This window comes from Atheta coriaria, unplaced genomic scaffold, assembly GCF_025399875.1.
Source record: "Atheta coriaria isolate IRGN ID8LTWV9N9 unplaced genomic scaffold, Caltech_Dcor_3.1 hic_scaffold_3_pilon, whole genome shotgun sequence".
NCBI classification, from domain to species: Eukaryota; Metazoa; Arthropoda; class Insecta; order Coleoptera; family Staphylinidae; genus Dalotia; species Dalotia coriaria.
Genome location: NW_027045445.1, coordinates 9172584 through 9189182, shown reverse-complemented (window position 1 = coordinate 9189182; position 16599 = coordinate 9172584). Strand labels below are relative to the sequence as shown.

Sequence of the window (16599 nt, the reverse complement as noted above, 5' to 3'; positions counted from 1 at the left end):
TCTGAAAATAAGAAATTTTTGAAAAATAACAAAATAATATACTTACATGTATTTGTTGGAGACATTTTGCCCTTTAATAAACAACTTCTTAACATTTTTGAAGAATAACCTCAAGGGAAGTGACAAGTCAGTCTGAAAGTTCTAAGGTTCTTTTAAAACTTATCTGGTTGATTTTCAGATATTTTCTGCAAGGAATGTTACATAAAAGCTGAAATTATCTTCTGAAACCTTCTCAATATAAAAATTTGATTGCCATGAGGATAATTAAAGAATAATTCCCACATTTTCTAACAGATAATACTTATTTAATTACGAGGATATATAATACATTTTCTAATCAATTTTTGCAATTTCATTCACGTCACATTCTCCTCATCCTCACTGATCCTGACATCATCAACGCAACAGTTCATATATTACTTTCATCTTCTCGCGGATCTGCATCCGAATGAGCACACCCTAGTTATTGTACTAATCAAACAAAAGCATGTACTCTTTACTACAGACATTATGCATTATCGAATAATTTAAGCTACGCTTACTTGATATCGACAATATTAGCTCTTTGCGTTACCTTTTTACAAATGCAAATACACGTTTTTTTTTTCTTATTCTTTATGAATAGAGCGAAACGACATTGAAAACAACGTAGAATTGAATAGTTAAGTACATGGATCCATTCAACCTGAATCAATTTTCATTGTTGTGGCAGTGCGGAATGTTCTCATCATCCGCTTCAATCAAAACTCACTTCAAATGAAACTAAAAGTAACGATTGCATAAACTAATTATACAAATACTTATTTACAAATATTATTATAAACTTAATATTCACGTTTAATACTTTATACAGTTTCATTTTTAAACAGACATAACGAAATCATTGTCATTAATCTTGCGTTTATAATATTTAAGGCTATGATACAGTGCGCAAAGAAATTACACCTTGAAAAACAATGAATAAAGTTTGAAGTTCATGTTTCCATTTCCACATTTGCTTCATGCTTAAGAGATCAACTCTTAAATTATGGAAATATTATAATAAAACCACTTTTATATTCCAAACTGGAATAATACTGACTCATGTACCTATGGCATCAACATCAATCAATTATTGTTATGAAATAACACAACCACTTTCACGAAATCAACAAATTAACTCAAACTCAAAGCGGCATTGAACAATTGCATTGCTTTGGATGTTTCGTGCCTGTCAAAACCGTTAAACTCTCTTTTCCTGTGTGCCTAGCCCATTTACATCGTGTATTATTTAATAATGCATTATTATTGGTACATATGGATATAGATAATGCAATTATTACATCCTATTCAATGTTAATAACATACATCAATATTATTTAAATATCAATAGTTTGTTTCTCCATGTTTTTTTTTGTCTGTATAATATTAAAATTGCTATATTTGTATAGTAGTTTGCAAATAACACGAAATTACAGGCTTGCTGTGGCTCTAAACTTGGTAATTCATCTATGTTCATATTTCCATAACTAGTTGTCGTTCGTCATTTTAGTAAAGTGCCTAATTAAAAGAGGTTTGCTTATTTCAATATCGATATGTATGTTGATTCATTGTTTGTATATCATTCGTGATGGCTTTCGTTCGTTTCTCAATTCGCAGTCGTTCGTTACTAATTGTTGGAAACATCAAACCGAAACGTACGACTGTTTGTTGTGTGAGTTTGATTACAAATGTGTTTTGAGATATAAATTAAAGAAATAAATATAATCGGACGGAAATAAAATAAATTCACATTCTGCTTAAAGATAATCCGTGACAGTGTGCGTTTTAAGAAATAAAGCATCAATGAAAATAAATTAAATTTGTGTGTGTTTTGAGCTTTTATCTTCAACATTTCATTTCATTTTCAAGCGAGCACATTACTCAATTTTCACCGCAAGACGTCGTAACGTTCTTAATACTAAATGCATTTTTGTATAGCAACATCTATCACATGTGCATATCAGCATTTGTAAACAATAACCAATCCATAATTTAAATCGTACATCTTTTGGTTCATCTTCATCATCATCATCAATTCGGTATGGTACACAGCCCCAACCCTAATAGTTAATAGTTATATACAGTAATAAGTATACTCTCCACTCATTGAAGCAAATTTCCTCCCGAATGCATTTCATGTTCCGTGTCGCCATATTTCCGCCATTGCTGAATAAACAGTTGCCTATTAGCAACGAATCAATGCGCCCATTGCCTATCGCTATCACATCTTATCTAATTTATATTACGTGTAATATCCTCTATGCTTGTATCTATAACAAATTGCAAAATTGCACGATCAGTCCAGGCATTGATTTGTTAACTGTGTGTGTTTTTTATTAACATTTAGACGGCATGTGTTGTTTTTCTAACATTCTCTTCTCGCACTTTTCATTTAATAATAATAGAACATCTGGTTGTGTTGGAATACGTATGATAGTTACATATTTCAAACTGCACCGACGATGCGCAGACTAGATGTACGCTGGATAAATGAATGAATGCAGTGCGTTTTGTTTGCCATTATAGCGTTGTACATATTAACGTGAGAACTTAATTATTGGAATGATCGGAGTGCTGAGTTCATGTTTCCAAGTTTTACAGAAATAAATTAAAGCTGCACTTGAAACGCCTGCATCGTTTGCGGTTGCGTCGAACTCGAAAGGAATGGATTCGTTGCTGGATCCTGCCGGACAGTGGGCGCCACCCACTCGGCATCAAAAGGATCAGTGCCGGATTCTCGCGCCAATCGGTCCGTCATCGATGTGGAGTCGAGGGACATGGCGCGTGAATGCGACGTAAATGTTAAACGGCGATTCAGCGCTGAAGATGCCGTTGATGAGACGCTGGTGTTTGGACTGGAGGAGCCCACGATGTTTGTCAGCCATTGCTCCGGCCGTGGCAGGCTGGTATTCGACGCCAGACTTGTATTGGGAGAAGATGCCTTCAAAGGTGACACGCTTGAGTTTTCGCTCATGTTTAGAGTCAATGGAGCAATATTCGCCATGGTTATGGGTTCAATCGGTTCAATGGGCGAGAGGATATTGTTGTACGTGTTCGTTATCGTGGTGGTGGTCACCGCAACGTTGACATTATTCTGGTTAACACTGCTCTGGCTGTTGAAGTTGAAGTCATCACTGCCAGAGTGCGTGAGCTGTGATAAACCTTGCGATAGTTGTTGGCAGAGAGCCGTGACACTATCGCCAGTCATCTCCGGAATGGGCGAGACTGATTTCTGCTGGTTTTGTGCAGCGATTTTGTACAAATTTAAACGCTCCGCGTTGCTGGGCAGGTCCTGCACGCGTAGAGACATTTGCCGTTTGAATGGCGAGCTCGATGCCAGCTGGCCGAAGCCGCGAAAACTATTCTGGCGTTCGAGCATACTGGGAGTAGCGTGTGGACGCTCGATGGCGAATGGATTGACGATATTCTGCTTGGGGACATCAACAGCACGCTCCAGGCGTTCGGTGAGTCCCGGCTGACGGAAGGAACCACTACGTGTAAACGTAGAGTTCTTCGCGTCGAATGTCATCGTCACTCCACATTCTTTATCCCTGCGCTGCTTCTTTTCTAAGCATACTGAGAAAGCACAACCGACGGCGTGCGATAATCGTTCGCCAGATTCTCGCACCGCTTGGAAGCCATGACACATCCAGCGGCGAGTGGTGCCGTCTCGACAAATGTAAGAGAAACCTCGTTCGTGATTGCGATCCGGCGCACAGAATGAGACTTTTTCTATCGTTTGATCTACAATCAAACCCTTGGTGTCGTCTTCGACAACTCTTAAACCATCGCCGCTCACGTGGAGCATCGCACGGAGAGGTCTTCTTCGCGATGCCTAAAAATTTACATTATTAACAAATATTCTCAATGGTTACAGAGAACCTTTAGTAATTATAAATTTAACTTACTCTGAGCAATTTTAAAGCCTCCTCACACACTTGCATCCCTCTGGATTCAAACACCTCGACACATCCTAGATACTTGACGGCGAAAGCGCATGCGCCTTGCCGTACAGCCGTTTCGTCCTCTTGCCATTGATGAGGTTTGGAACTTTCGGGCACGCGGTCCTTTCGCCGCCGAAACGAGTCGCGGAAGGAACGTCGTAGTCGGTCCATTTTTCTCGGCGAGCGCAAACTACGCCGCTGCAACAAATAAACATAAAATTTACATTATTAATCGAACAAAGATTCTACTTAATTAATTATTTATTACTTCAACACTTTGCACAAACCAACGCATTCATTATTGTTATTTCTTGTATATTCAATTCAAGGTTTGTTCAAACAATGCGCTTATTTACAACTGTTTTATTGCTGACTACACAATATCCATTAAAAGGTTTTTACATTGATTGAAGACATCATGCAATGCAAATTCTCTTAGTTTAATTTGACCTCAATTTAAAATAATTTACTAAAAATGATTATAATTTCCAGCCCCGAACAACAAAATTTCAGTGGTTTCAGTGCTAATTAAAGAATAATAATCATGCCGTTGATAATTACACGCTGTTAAATATTTATACAGCGTGATAAAACTAGGCCAAGCAAAACAATTCCCTCGACGAACAAAACGCATTTTAAAACATAAATTAACCCAGAAATAAAAAAAAAATTAGATATTACATTTTAAAAATCCATTATTTCTCTTTCATTGTCTGTATTCGTGTAATAACGGTAGACTAAATCAAAACAAAATTACAGTTTCCTGTAATAGCCAATCGCACGATGACAATGGCGGCGTTTTACAATTCCACGTGTCGAACACGAAAATAATGGCTGTCGCGCAATAATTAATTACTCTTGTTTATAACAAGCGTGCGCGTCTCGTTAATTACACGCAATTAAACCGTATTAAATTTACACTCCCCTGAATTTGGTGTAGTTGAGATCCGCGCTTAATTTAATCAATTACGCCCCAATAAAATAATTGCGTCAATGGCTGTTGATTTTGGGAGTATTTTTCTGTGTCGTTAATTGTGGTTAATTAAACTACGCATGTTTGGAGCGTTTATATGCGCCAATTAATGTGACAAATGATGACATTTTCGCAGCAATCAGCTCAAACCAGTTTTCGTGTTTTCTGCATGCATGCATGGCGAATAATTACTTCTCAATTATTATATTCCCAGTCGCAACGAGAGACTGGATGCTTGTGGTTCGTATGGAACAATGAACGCTTAAATACCTAACACAATTGCAATCTGTCTATAAATAGCATCGAAAGCATCTGCTGTTTAGTTCACTCACGCAAGTTGTGAAACGATTGATAGAAATACAAAAATAAAACTCTTCACGAGTTTCCCTGCACAATCACGTCATCCACTCTGTAATCATAATTATGTGTGATTACAATTGCGTGTGCACTGTGCAATAATGTGTCGTCACCTTGGGGAGTATGCACGAGAGCGCACGCACGTGATAACACTACAAATAAGTCTAAAACAAAACAAAAAACTTTTTTTAAACTTTTGATGTGTACACAAGAGAGAATTGCACTGATACTAATATATCATCCACTGAGGTATGAAGAATACTATCGTAAATCGTGACTTGTACTCGTAAGTTGATAACGTGTTTATCAAGTTGAATAACTGAGATATAATAGTATTGATTTACTGATTTTATTTGATAATACCAGGATTATTTTTGTGCATATTAAGTTGCATATATTAGAAAATATCGAAAAATCTGTTATGTAGTCAATTTTCTTTGGTTTTTTAACAAATTTTAATTATGCTGATGTATGAATACACAATGGAGTTGGTTATTATCTAGACACGACACAATCTCTGATATACCTAATAGTATTGATTTACTGTTTTTATTTGATACTTTCAGGATCACTTTTAGTGTATATTAAGTTGCATACATTAAAAATGTCAAAAAATCCGTTGTAATGTTTTACATTTTCTTTGTTTTTCAAACAAAATGTTAATTACACCGAATGCAAATGCCGGTGTATGAATACACAATAGACTTGGTCACAATCCAGTTGCGTACGCGTTTCGTTCAATTTCAACTGCGTTCCTCCTGTGCACGCGCATCCGACACGCAATTCGACCAGACGAGAACCGCGGGGCGATTAGTCAGGCAGCCATCATGATTCATATGCGTATGACATTACGAATAACGAATCACCCTGCGTTTACCATTTCACTAGGCAGCGCATTCGTAATGTCGTAATCGCGACGAGTCAACACGACTTGTTGGTCAATAATTGTCTGTTGGTTATGAAGACACGCGAAACAATTGACCCTACTACACGTTCATCAACGGAATAAAACGTATGCATCTATTTATAAACGTCACATATTGATTTAAAAACAACTTCATGTATTATGAAGAGGCTTTTCATAAGTTTTTTTCTTCTTGTCCTCTCAATACGCGGAGTTAAATATAGGTACCAACCAGAAAACTAGACCACAACAAGTAACAAGTTGATAATTAAAGGTTGAAGTTGACTGGGTGCCGCTTGGTCTACGGAATAATATTGACTTTGATCTTAGCACGTCGCAGGTTGAATTTTCTAATGATGGCGGCGTGCCAGGCGTGGATTTTTGACGCATAAATTAAATTTTCGGGGAATGAAATTAATATTTATGAATTATAAGAAAGGTAATTTGCGGAACGATGGATTTTTCACACTTCTTGATAATTTTAATAAAGTACAGTTAGAAAAACACCGTTAAACATGTAAATTTTGATAAATATTGATTTCTATATTGAAAATAACTGCAAATATCAATGCATATGTTTCATATCAGTAAGATTATCAAAGATTATTCAAGTGTAAAGTTTACATTAAGGTGTAACATGTGTGGATTACTGTATATGCAAAAATGCAGCAACCGTAATATCAAATTCCTCCTCAACGCATTTGATTTGAAAAACATTAAATCATATATGCGTATATAATAATATATGCAACTTAATATACATCAAACATTAGCAGAAATTTCTAAATAAAAATTCATTAATTGCAAATTCAAAAGTCATGTGTATGCATTTCTAATTAAAGTTGTTTGTGAAACAAGTGAAACTGGTATTAACACCAAATAAACGATTATGCAGCAGCGTTGGTTTACGCACGCGCTGCACGTAAGCACGCTTAACTAACCGACATCAGTATGTATGTAACGCAGAATAAATAATAAATAAAATGGATTCGCGTTAAAACCTTGCAAGAAATTCCGAGAATCTGAGAAACGCAGCAGACAATAAACGAGCAGAAAATACAAATAAAGTTTCGTGAACCTGCGACCGTTGGATTTATTTATATCGCTCTGCAACAAGTTAGAGGAAGATATGTAGACGTGCGGACAACTCCCAAATGGGTTGCGCTTCGGGCTTTCGCAGTAGGAGAGATTGTATATAATTTGGAAACGATTCGCACTAGACATGACGTCAGCCAATTTCGTTTTTGCTTATACTGATCAAAGCAGATTTTATGATTAGCAAGGTTAATCATTTCTATGAATAGAAATCAGTAGAATTTTGATTTTGCGTTTTACTATTGATAATTAGGTTTTACCGAATTTTTATTCCATATTTAACAGTCTTCTAGTCATAATTTTTAATATTTTAATAGTTATTCTTCTATTCTAGACCAAGACGAATTCAAAAAATCATAGATAATCAAAATCTGTCCAGCCGTTCTTGAGTTATAAACGTTTTAACTAACGTCCCAACAGATTAACTTAAAAAAAATCACATGAGACTTCAATTTAAACCTACCGCATGAACATCCCCAAACTTCCCAACGCCACCCCCACGCTCCAACTGCTGATGATTGGAATTCGATGGATTATTTCCCATTTTGATAAGTTCACACACACACTGAGCAAAACTTAAAACGATTAGCACTTCCTCTCTGAGATTAAATCCACAAGACTAATGATAAATCACGTTTATTCGAAGATTTGTTGGTGAGATGTGAGAATTATGGCACTGTTGCTTCCTGGAATCTTCCTATATCCGTCTGCACCCCTTCGTTAACTTATCGAAACGTCACATGTACCACCCGAGTACACATCCGGCGTCGACGCGGGAGGATGTCGGCTGCAAGTCGGATGTTGATGGCGCACCGGAATTTCGGTATTTGGTAGCTGCAGCACGCGCCGCTCGTTTGCCGCTGTGGCAGATGTTTGGCACTCTCGATCATCTGCCGCCGTACAGCGCGGTGCAAGAGATGTTGTTCTTCATCACGGACGCCATTATTGCTTCTTCAAACTTATTGGATTCGCACTGGATGTGTTTAAATAAAACAAAACACACCTAGTAGTAGGTAGTATGTAGAAATGTGAGAGCCACTGGTTGAAATGCTTGAAATGTTGCGAGCCTTTGGATGGAAGCACTATACATGTACAAGGTTGACACCGTACCAAACGAGTTTTCAACCGACAGCCACACAACGTACTTTTTAGTTATGCACACGTACACACCGCACACTGTGGATTCGTCGAAACAAACACACCTATTTGCTTAGATCCTCTATGAAACTCTGAACACTAATGAGTATTAATATTTTATATCCAGTATCCAAAAATGCAACACTACTTAAATTCCACAACAGTCTTAAGATGTGAGTTAAACTGACTTAAGTCTAATTCCGCGCCGCGTTTTGTTATTGTTTAACACCACGAATTATTACGATGAAGAAAAAGGCTCCTCCAGCCGGGGTGTTACCGCGAGTACATCGAAACCGCTTGTAAACGGTGCGCGCGGTGTGCAACGAGGGGGACTTTTGACGGTTGGGTTCTGTCGGTTTGTTGTGTGTGCGTCCCCACGCTACCAACTCAAAGCCTCCACACACACACAGGTATGATGGTGTGTCGTGTCGTGCGAACGAACGGTGCGAAATACGCGAAGATGGCCCGGATTGGCTTGGAATGTTCGTGAATGCAAGGCGCGACGATTCCAAAGCGGATCGCGATTGATTGCCACTAGTTGTGCCAGCGGTACCAAGCGATTCAACAATGAGCAGCATGTGCGCATGCACAACGTGCTCACTGCGGTTTCCCACTCTATCGGCCGTCCTAAACACATCCGTAGACAGCTACCAGAAGCCTACATGCCAACCAAACGTCTGTAATTTGTCTATCAGCACTGGATTCCTCAATATTTTCGAAATCAAAACAAAATCAAAGATTTTATCATCACTAAGTAATTTTTTCGCGTAAAAATGTTATTTTTTGGCTTGGGAGGTGATTGATTCGTTGGTATGAAGAGTTTTCGATTCAAGGCGAACCCTGGCTTCACTCTCCCAGGTAAACGAGCGGCGCACGCACCACAGGTAGATGCGGAATGTATTAGCCGAGCTGCGCACGTCGGGCAGCCATGATTGTTAGGAGTGTTACATAAAAGTTGCATAGATAGCAAGAATGCACAAGCGTTCGTATTCGATTTTTGCCCAGTGCTCCACTAGTCGAGTCATTCATGCCATTCTTCTTCATATTCTTGATAGACTCTTACCGTTGGATTTTAAATAAATTATTACTGGAAGCACTGAAGGAATGATTCACAATTATGAATCATTGATGGTCAACATTGCGTGAAAGTCATGCGTGTTGCATACATCGAAATTCCATCGCATCAACGATGACTCCCCCAATCGTGGGATTCTCAAATTTCAATTACATATTAAATGTTTGCTGTTTGATGAAGGCGAGCACATTGCACCAGATGACAACTGGTCACCATGAAGTGGTGAACCGGCACGTCGCGCACCTTACCGGCGACCGTTCGGCCGCGTTTCGGTTCGTCGCTTTCGTTAATTTCACTCGACATGGCCAGGTCATTGGACTGGCCCGCTCTGTGTTCCTCAGCGTAATTTTGTCAACGTGACGGCGCCGGTAAACCGTGAAGAGCATTGCGTCGAGTGACTTATGCGACGGTGAAAAACAAAACTGAAAGGATACACCTTTTAACCTCGCATTCAGAGAGTTTAAACTTTGCTTAACCGGAAATGATTTTCGGATTTGATTCTTTCGAGAATTTATGAGTTGGCATTATTAGGATTTTGTAGTTTTTGTAGAATATGTTGAATTTATTGCATTTACAAATTCCATTTACGTTTGTATGATAATTGTTAAATGAAATTCCGAGATGAATCATTTTACGATGCAGTCACTATCAATGAAATCATCTTAGGAATGTTTTACATTATATAATATTTATTTTATTATAAAACTAGTTTTTACCTGCTATTTTGTAGTTTTAGTAAAATTTTGTTAATTTTGCTTTCTTGTTCAAATTTTGTGTTGATTTCATTAAAAACACTCATAATTTGATGCAAAATGAATGAGAAATGCTAATAATGCACTTTAGCGCCACCTAGGATTCAATTATTTAACTATAACTGTGATTGAATCTCCATATAAACTTTCAAACCTTATTTAACACCTTTTAAGTAATAATTTTTGATATTTTAATAACTAATCTCCTATTTGAGTCAAAGATGAATCCAACAAATCATAAATCATCAAAATCTGTCCAACCGTTCTTGAGTTATAAGCGCTGTAACTAACACGACTTTGTTTAATATATAAGTATATTGATAGATTGACTGCATTACTAAAACTAAAACTAAAACCTATTTAAACTTTTGAACTTGTGTGATAAACAACGGAAATGCGACCACAATGCGGTTACAACACATTTTTGTAAACTTTGCGTCCCGATTCGAATGATTGACGAATAACGTGCGCTACTCCCTCCAATAAATCAAGTGTACATGTACTCGTACTCCTGAAGTTTGAATATGTCGCACAATATTTGCCTGCAAACACACGTCAATCATACAAAAATCGATGATTAAATAGTCACATTCCACGGATTATTACTTCCTAGCCCAGACACACTTCCCAGTTGATTCTTCCCAGCAGGTTGTGAATTCTGTTCTATATAATTCTATGCGCTTGGTATTGATATGTACATTTTAACGGTCGAAACCGTTACAACTTACGCACGGGCACAACGCTACTTGTTGTCTACGCGGCGCCGTGCGTGGAAACAGGGTGAGACCGTGGGACTTTCATTTACGGTGCGCGACAACACAACCGACGAACCCCTCTCGAGCGCGCGCTGGGTTCCCATCGCTTGATGGCCTGCGCCGGCGACAGGAAACAATGCGCTCTCACAGCGCATTGTTAACTATTCGGTTGGCATTTGTTGCTGGTCGCCATTTGGTCGATCGGCAAACCGCGCGCGCGGAGGAAAGCGCCGAGGATAAGCAATCTCACGCGATTATTCATTCAGGCTGCGTTTTTTTCGACTCGGCACTTCGGCGTTTGGGTTGAGGAGTGTAATTTACATACGATTTGGATGACATTAGAATGTAATCATAATCGTGGATTTATGAAGTTATGATTATGAAACTTCATTGCGTTGGGAATAATTAAGATTAAGAGTAGAGTAGAATGCAATTTGTTTATTGTAGTAGGTTTTGTTAAATTGATATTTGATTGTAGGCAACCAGTCTTACATCATTTGTCTAATGAGTATTAACAATGAATTCCGGTTGGTTATTATGTGCAAACAGTTGCTGCACGTGACGAAACTCACACAAATAACGGTTGTGTGAGCCTTATTATAAAAAAATGATAGAAAAAGATAATAAACGTGGACAATTGTTCAAATACTTAATTTAAACAGTTGAAAATGTCATTATAGCAAAACATGTCAAATTAAATATAAATTGTAATCCCACACGTTATAAAATGGAAATAAACAATTATATTAGTAATAACATTAACATAATAAAAAGTAAATTAATTTAAACTAATTAATTTAGTTGAAAAATCAATATTTTTCATGTTTAATATAAATTCGTTACCAGTAACATCCGTACAACAAAGTTACATACAATTCCAGCACGTGAGCTGTTTAATAATAACCATAAAATTATACCTGAGCGTATAATATTAGGTACGTATTGTTTTGCTGCCATCTGTTAATGAAAGCTTCTAACTACAAACAGAACAATTTGCTCTTTGCGTATTCTTGTTTTATGCTTGCAGTCTACATCGTTCACTAGCATCCTTGAGCGCGCATTTTAATGGCTGCATTAATATGTAAATATGCACTGAAAATACTCTGCGTCAATGCATGAAATTAAAGGAGTACCCAAGTAAGTAATCGATCAGTTCGCACATACATTAACTGACTGAGCGCAATTTCTCTATAATAATATACTTTCTGCGAGGATGCATTTGATTGGATAATAAGCGTTTTTATGATAGTTCTGTGACATTTAAAGAATGGAAACACATCTCATTCTATGAAGAAACTCTTTTAATACATATTATTTAAAAAAACAATAAAAACACGACAATATGTTTCAAAACTTTGCGAAAATGTTGTACTTCAGAGGTTTTACGATAAAAATTAAAAAAATTAAAAAAAGAAAATTCAGTAATTTTAGATACGTTCCGAAAACTTCATTACAGGCTTCATTACCCTCGAAAAGACATTAACGTAATCCCAAATTACTTTATTTGGAAGCGAGTTTTGTTTGAAATTGAATCGAGTACGAAAGTTTAGATTTATCTTCATCTTCCGCCAAACTGGCGGCAGCAAAATCCCTGCAACTAACTGCTATATATTGATAAGAATGTATGAATTGTTGTCACAATCTAAAATACACTTTAAATTAATATTTACCTCTTTATATTACTTTAGTAACTTTAAGATTTAATAAAATGGTGGAGGCGCCTAACATTTTAATTACTACTTTGCCAAATGTAGCAAAAGTAATAAAACATTTGGATAAAGTGCTTTTCAAATTAATATTTTGAAATAAAATTTATTACTCTATGACTAACATTTAAACCTTCTCAGATTTCTAATAAAATTTTTACCTAAACTTTAATTTTTCAGTAAACTTGTTATTGAATTACCTACATCTTTAAAAACGTTTCTATTTTGCCCGAACTAATATCAAATGAAAAATATGTACATAACTTATCTCTCTTGTGAAAATAAGCTCTCGTTCAAGTTTAAATTGAATTTTCCGCAACGATCGCAAATGGCAGCTTAGTGTGTTATAAATAGCGCGTTATGATTCCAACCAGTGTATTTTTATTAAAGTGCACTTTCCACGACGACCACGAGAGAATTTGATATTCCGCATACAGGCAAGCTTTATTGCCACTTTTCATTTTCCAACCTTCACATCTCATAATGCATTTCCCGTCACTTAATTAACACTCTAAAAAGTTCCAACACTTTCAGAAAATACCATCAAATTAATAACAGGACTACACACTTAACAAGGTTAATTGCGTTCGGTTACTGGTATAATTTTATAATTATTGGTGTTATGATGTAGAAACTTGAAATCGCATTGTAATTATTATTATTTTTTGTGGCAATCACCGCGCGAAATTGGTATTGGCGGGCGCCTCCGATAATTATGTAATTATGAATGATTATGAATGTTTGCGCTTGTAAAGTCGACCTGCTTGGGCGTACGATTGCAAATATCGTCTTGGGCAATGCATTCATGCACCACACACGCAATTAGCACGACTTACAAAGCAATGAGACGAGTTTATTGTCCAACACGCCTTCGTGAAGTTTTCTTAAAGTTTGCGATGCCACAACTAATCGGAACTACGTAGGTAAGTATAGAAATCATCACGAGTGGAATTCAGTACATTCCCATCATGTGTGTTTATTTAATTATTTTGTTATTGTTTGATAACTCTTTGTATTTTATTTTCGCAAAGTTTATATTCGTCTAGTTTTATTGCACAAGCAGAGATTGGTAAACACACCGGCGATAAAAAACGTTGAGGTATTACCCAATTTGTACGTCAACGTTCTTTATTCAATAAAACCACCTTTAACCATAAATAACAAAAAATACAGGACGTAGTTTTACTTTTTTACGGTTCTCGTTAACTTTTCCTGCGCCATGCACAGTTTTCGTTGTTTTTTTGGTTGTTTATCTAGCTGATGGTACAATGTTGGTTTTCTTACCGATCTCTATCCTATGGCACCTTATGGCGCCCACGTGGGGGCGGCGCGCGAGACGGGGGCGCCGCGACGCCGACTCGCAGATCAATAACGTCGGCCGATCGCGCACGGCCACCACAGCGATTTCGCGCTCGCGTTTCCAGCGGATTCGAACAGACACACGCGACCGCCCGGCACACAATCGCTCGTAGGCCACGAACATGCCGATTATGTCACTCTGCTCGCACGATTTTTTCTTGCATTAGCGTACTTCATGCGAAAACTGTACGGTAACAATATGACGTCGGTAGGATACACTTCTTGCGCTGCGGCCAGCTTACCAAACCGAGACCGACTGACTCTCCGCCGGCGGCAGCGTTATTTATTTGTACGCATTGAATTAAATCGCGGTTGAAACAAAAACTCGCACGTTTATGTACTTACTGACAAAAATCGACCTTGGTTTGCATTGATATTCGGAGCTGGCTCGCAACAACACCAGTTCGAGTCATTCAGTTCAACATTAACAGCAAATCGCTTTTATGATAATTCGTAACAAGTCACCGGATAGATTCGGTGCCTTGCTCGAACAAGGTGTAATCCGTGTCTAAGTATAGATCGCTTGTTAAGGTTAAAAACCTGCCGTTTCACTGCGTTTGCTTTTTTGTTATAACAACGTATTTACTTAGCAAAGTAACGCGAGTTGTAAATTGTTGAAAATTCAATGTGTAAACAATCTGTCAATCTATTTATTTCAATATTTTATGTGTTGGAGTATTGCAAAAGTGTTTTAAAAGAAATATGCGATTTGATTTAACTTACCTCATGCCAATCCACTCCAATAAATGTATTCACGCGCACATCCAACGCAATGCAGATACATCATTCCCAAGTTTTGGTTCGGAGAATTCGTAATCACAACCACCACAAAACAAAGCCGCCACAGGGTGTGCACTGCAATTATCGCGCACTGGCTGACATTTCACCAAACGCGAAATTTATGGATCGCAAAAATCGCGCGCCGTATTCGTGCCGTTGTTGCGTTGCAATTGATTCTCGTGCCGCCGTCGACACACGCCGTCCGAACACGGTCGCAATGACCTAGCGGGCGGCGATTTCGTCGTGCGGCAGAGATGGAGCGATTGTGAAAATCGTATTTCCATACACCCCCGCGTTTCCTACTTTCTCATCTTGCGCTCGCTCGCTCGCAGGACAAAACGGGACGGAAAAAGTTTTTCCGATGGTTTCCAGCGACATCTCACAATCAATCTTTAAACATTTGAATTTTGGCTTATTAATTTACAGGAATTTGCATTGATTTACAGGTATCTTTAATTGATATCATGCGCCACCACCAATAAAGTATATTTGATACCTCTTACAGGGCTGAACTTTATTGTTAAAATTACTTCGTGACAAAACAGAGGGTTAAACTTTTAAGTTCAAAAATGTTTGTGTTACAAAACATGGTTCAATTTATTTGTTAAATTGGTTTATGTCGAAAGTCAGGGACAAGTTTTTTAGAGAAAATTATTTTGTGTCGAAAGACAGGGTCGGATTTATGGAGGTAAATTATTTATTGTTGAAAGACAGGGTCGAACTTATGCGGGTAAATTTTTTTCTGTCGAAAGTCAGAGTCGAACTTTTGTTGGTAAATTATTTTGTGTCGAAAGACAGAGTCGAACTTTTTTGCTTAAATTATTTTGTGTTGAAAGTCAGGGTCGAACTTGTTCGTGTAAATTATTTTATGTCGAAAGACGACCAAATTTTTTGCTTAAAATTTTCCGTCGAAACCGTCGAGATAAAATCAGATTATCTCGACAACCAGAAGGGCTACAAAAAAAAGAACTTCATATTCTTGATCCTTGAAGAATTCTGTACAAGGTTCCATACTTTTTGTACAACGGACAAATTTGAATTAAAAAAATTAAACAAAAGATTTTGTCATAAAAAAGGCAAAACTTTTCAACTTTTTTTAACAAAAATAAATATTTGGAATTTTTTAATTCTGATTTCGGATTCTGAAAGCTTCTTAAATTTTAATTAAAATATTTAAGAGTAATATTGTTCCAACACTAATCGTTTAGGCCCTATTGACACTTTTGATTTAATTAAAATTGTGACAAAACCTCACTTTGTAAGGCTGATTATTATCAAAACGGTTTATTTTAGAACAAAATTTTATTAAGATAAAGTATGTAAAATCACATATTCTTCAATATTCAGTAATAAAAAATGCATATTTTCAACTTTTATTTTTTACTTAGGAAATGATGGAGAAAATTAATAAACCAGTTTTTCGAACATATATTGAAAACCATTAGAGATAAAGAAAAACGGTTTTCATATTAGTATGTAGAATTAAATTATACGTTATATTGCAAGTTCAAATTTTCACTTATCAACAATTATGTAATAATTATAAATAGTCAATAACTTAAAAACTAATTAAGATAGCGCAACCAAACCTGGATTAATGGGTTCCTGACAATGTTTTATATCAGTATGGAAAGTTTGCGGAAAATCCGAGAGGTGGTTTTATTTGATCAGTTTTGAATCTACCACCCATTTTCCGAAATATTGATGTTATCGGAAAACTGACCTGATATCTTTCATCCCC

The 16599-nt window shown here is 37.0% G+C and overlaps 1 protein-coding gene across 5 annotated transcripts; it reads right to left on the bottom strand.

The window, feature by feature from the left end:
- Window positions 1–283: 283 nt before the first annotated feature.
- numb (NUMB endocytic adaptor protein) lies at window positions 284–15115 on the bottom strand. 5 transcript variants are annotated; one of them, XM_065317608.1, is made up of 3 exons: window positions 14802–15115; window positions 3930–4163; window positions 284–3856 (listed from the first exon to the last, which is right to left on the bottom strand). In XM_065317608.1, the coding sequence occupies exons 2-3, from the start codon at window positions 4134–4136 to the stop codon at window positions 2630–2632; spliced, it is 1434 nt and encodes a 477-aa protein (XP_065173680.1). In that variant the 5' UTR covers window positions 4137–4163; window positions 14802–15115; the 3' UTR covers window positions 284–2629. The 5 variants fall into 5 exon arrangements, with proteins under 5 accessions (XP_065173680.1, XP_065173681.1, XP_065173679.1 ...); XM_065317609.1 differs by lacking the exon at window positions 14802–15115 and adding an exon at window positions 14004–14340; XM_065317607.1 differs by lacking the exon at window positions 14802–15115 and adding an exon at window positions 7758–8974.
- Window positions 15116–16599: the final 1484 nt, after the last annotated feature.

Excerpts from the sequence above, each read along its gene's own strand:
- numb (XM_065317607.1), bottom strand. The coding sequence starts at position 7,838 with ATGGGAAATAATCCATCGAATTCCAATCATCAGCAGTTGGAGCGTGGG. Across the intron at positions 4,164-7,757 it reads AGTTTGGGGATGTTCATGCG|CGGCGTAGTTTGCGCTCGCC; the intron begins GTAGGTTTAAAT and ends TATTTGTTGCAG. Across the intron at positions 3,857-3,929 it reads AGGCTTTAAAATTGCTCAGA|GCATCGCGAAGAAGACCTCT; the intron begins GTAAGTTAAATT and ends GTAAATTTTTAG.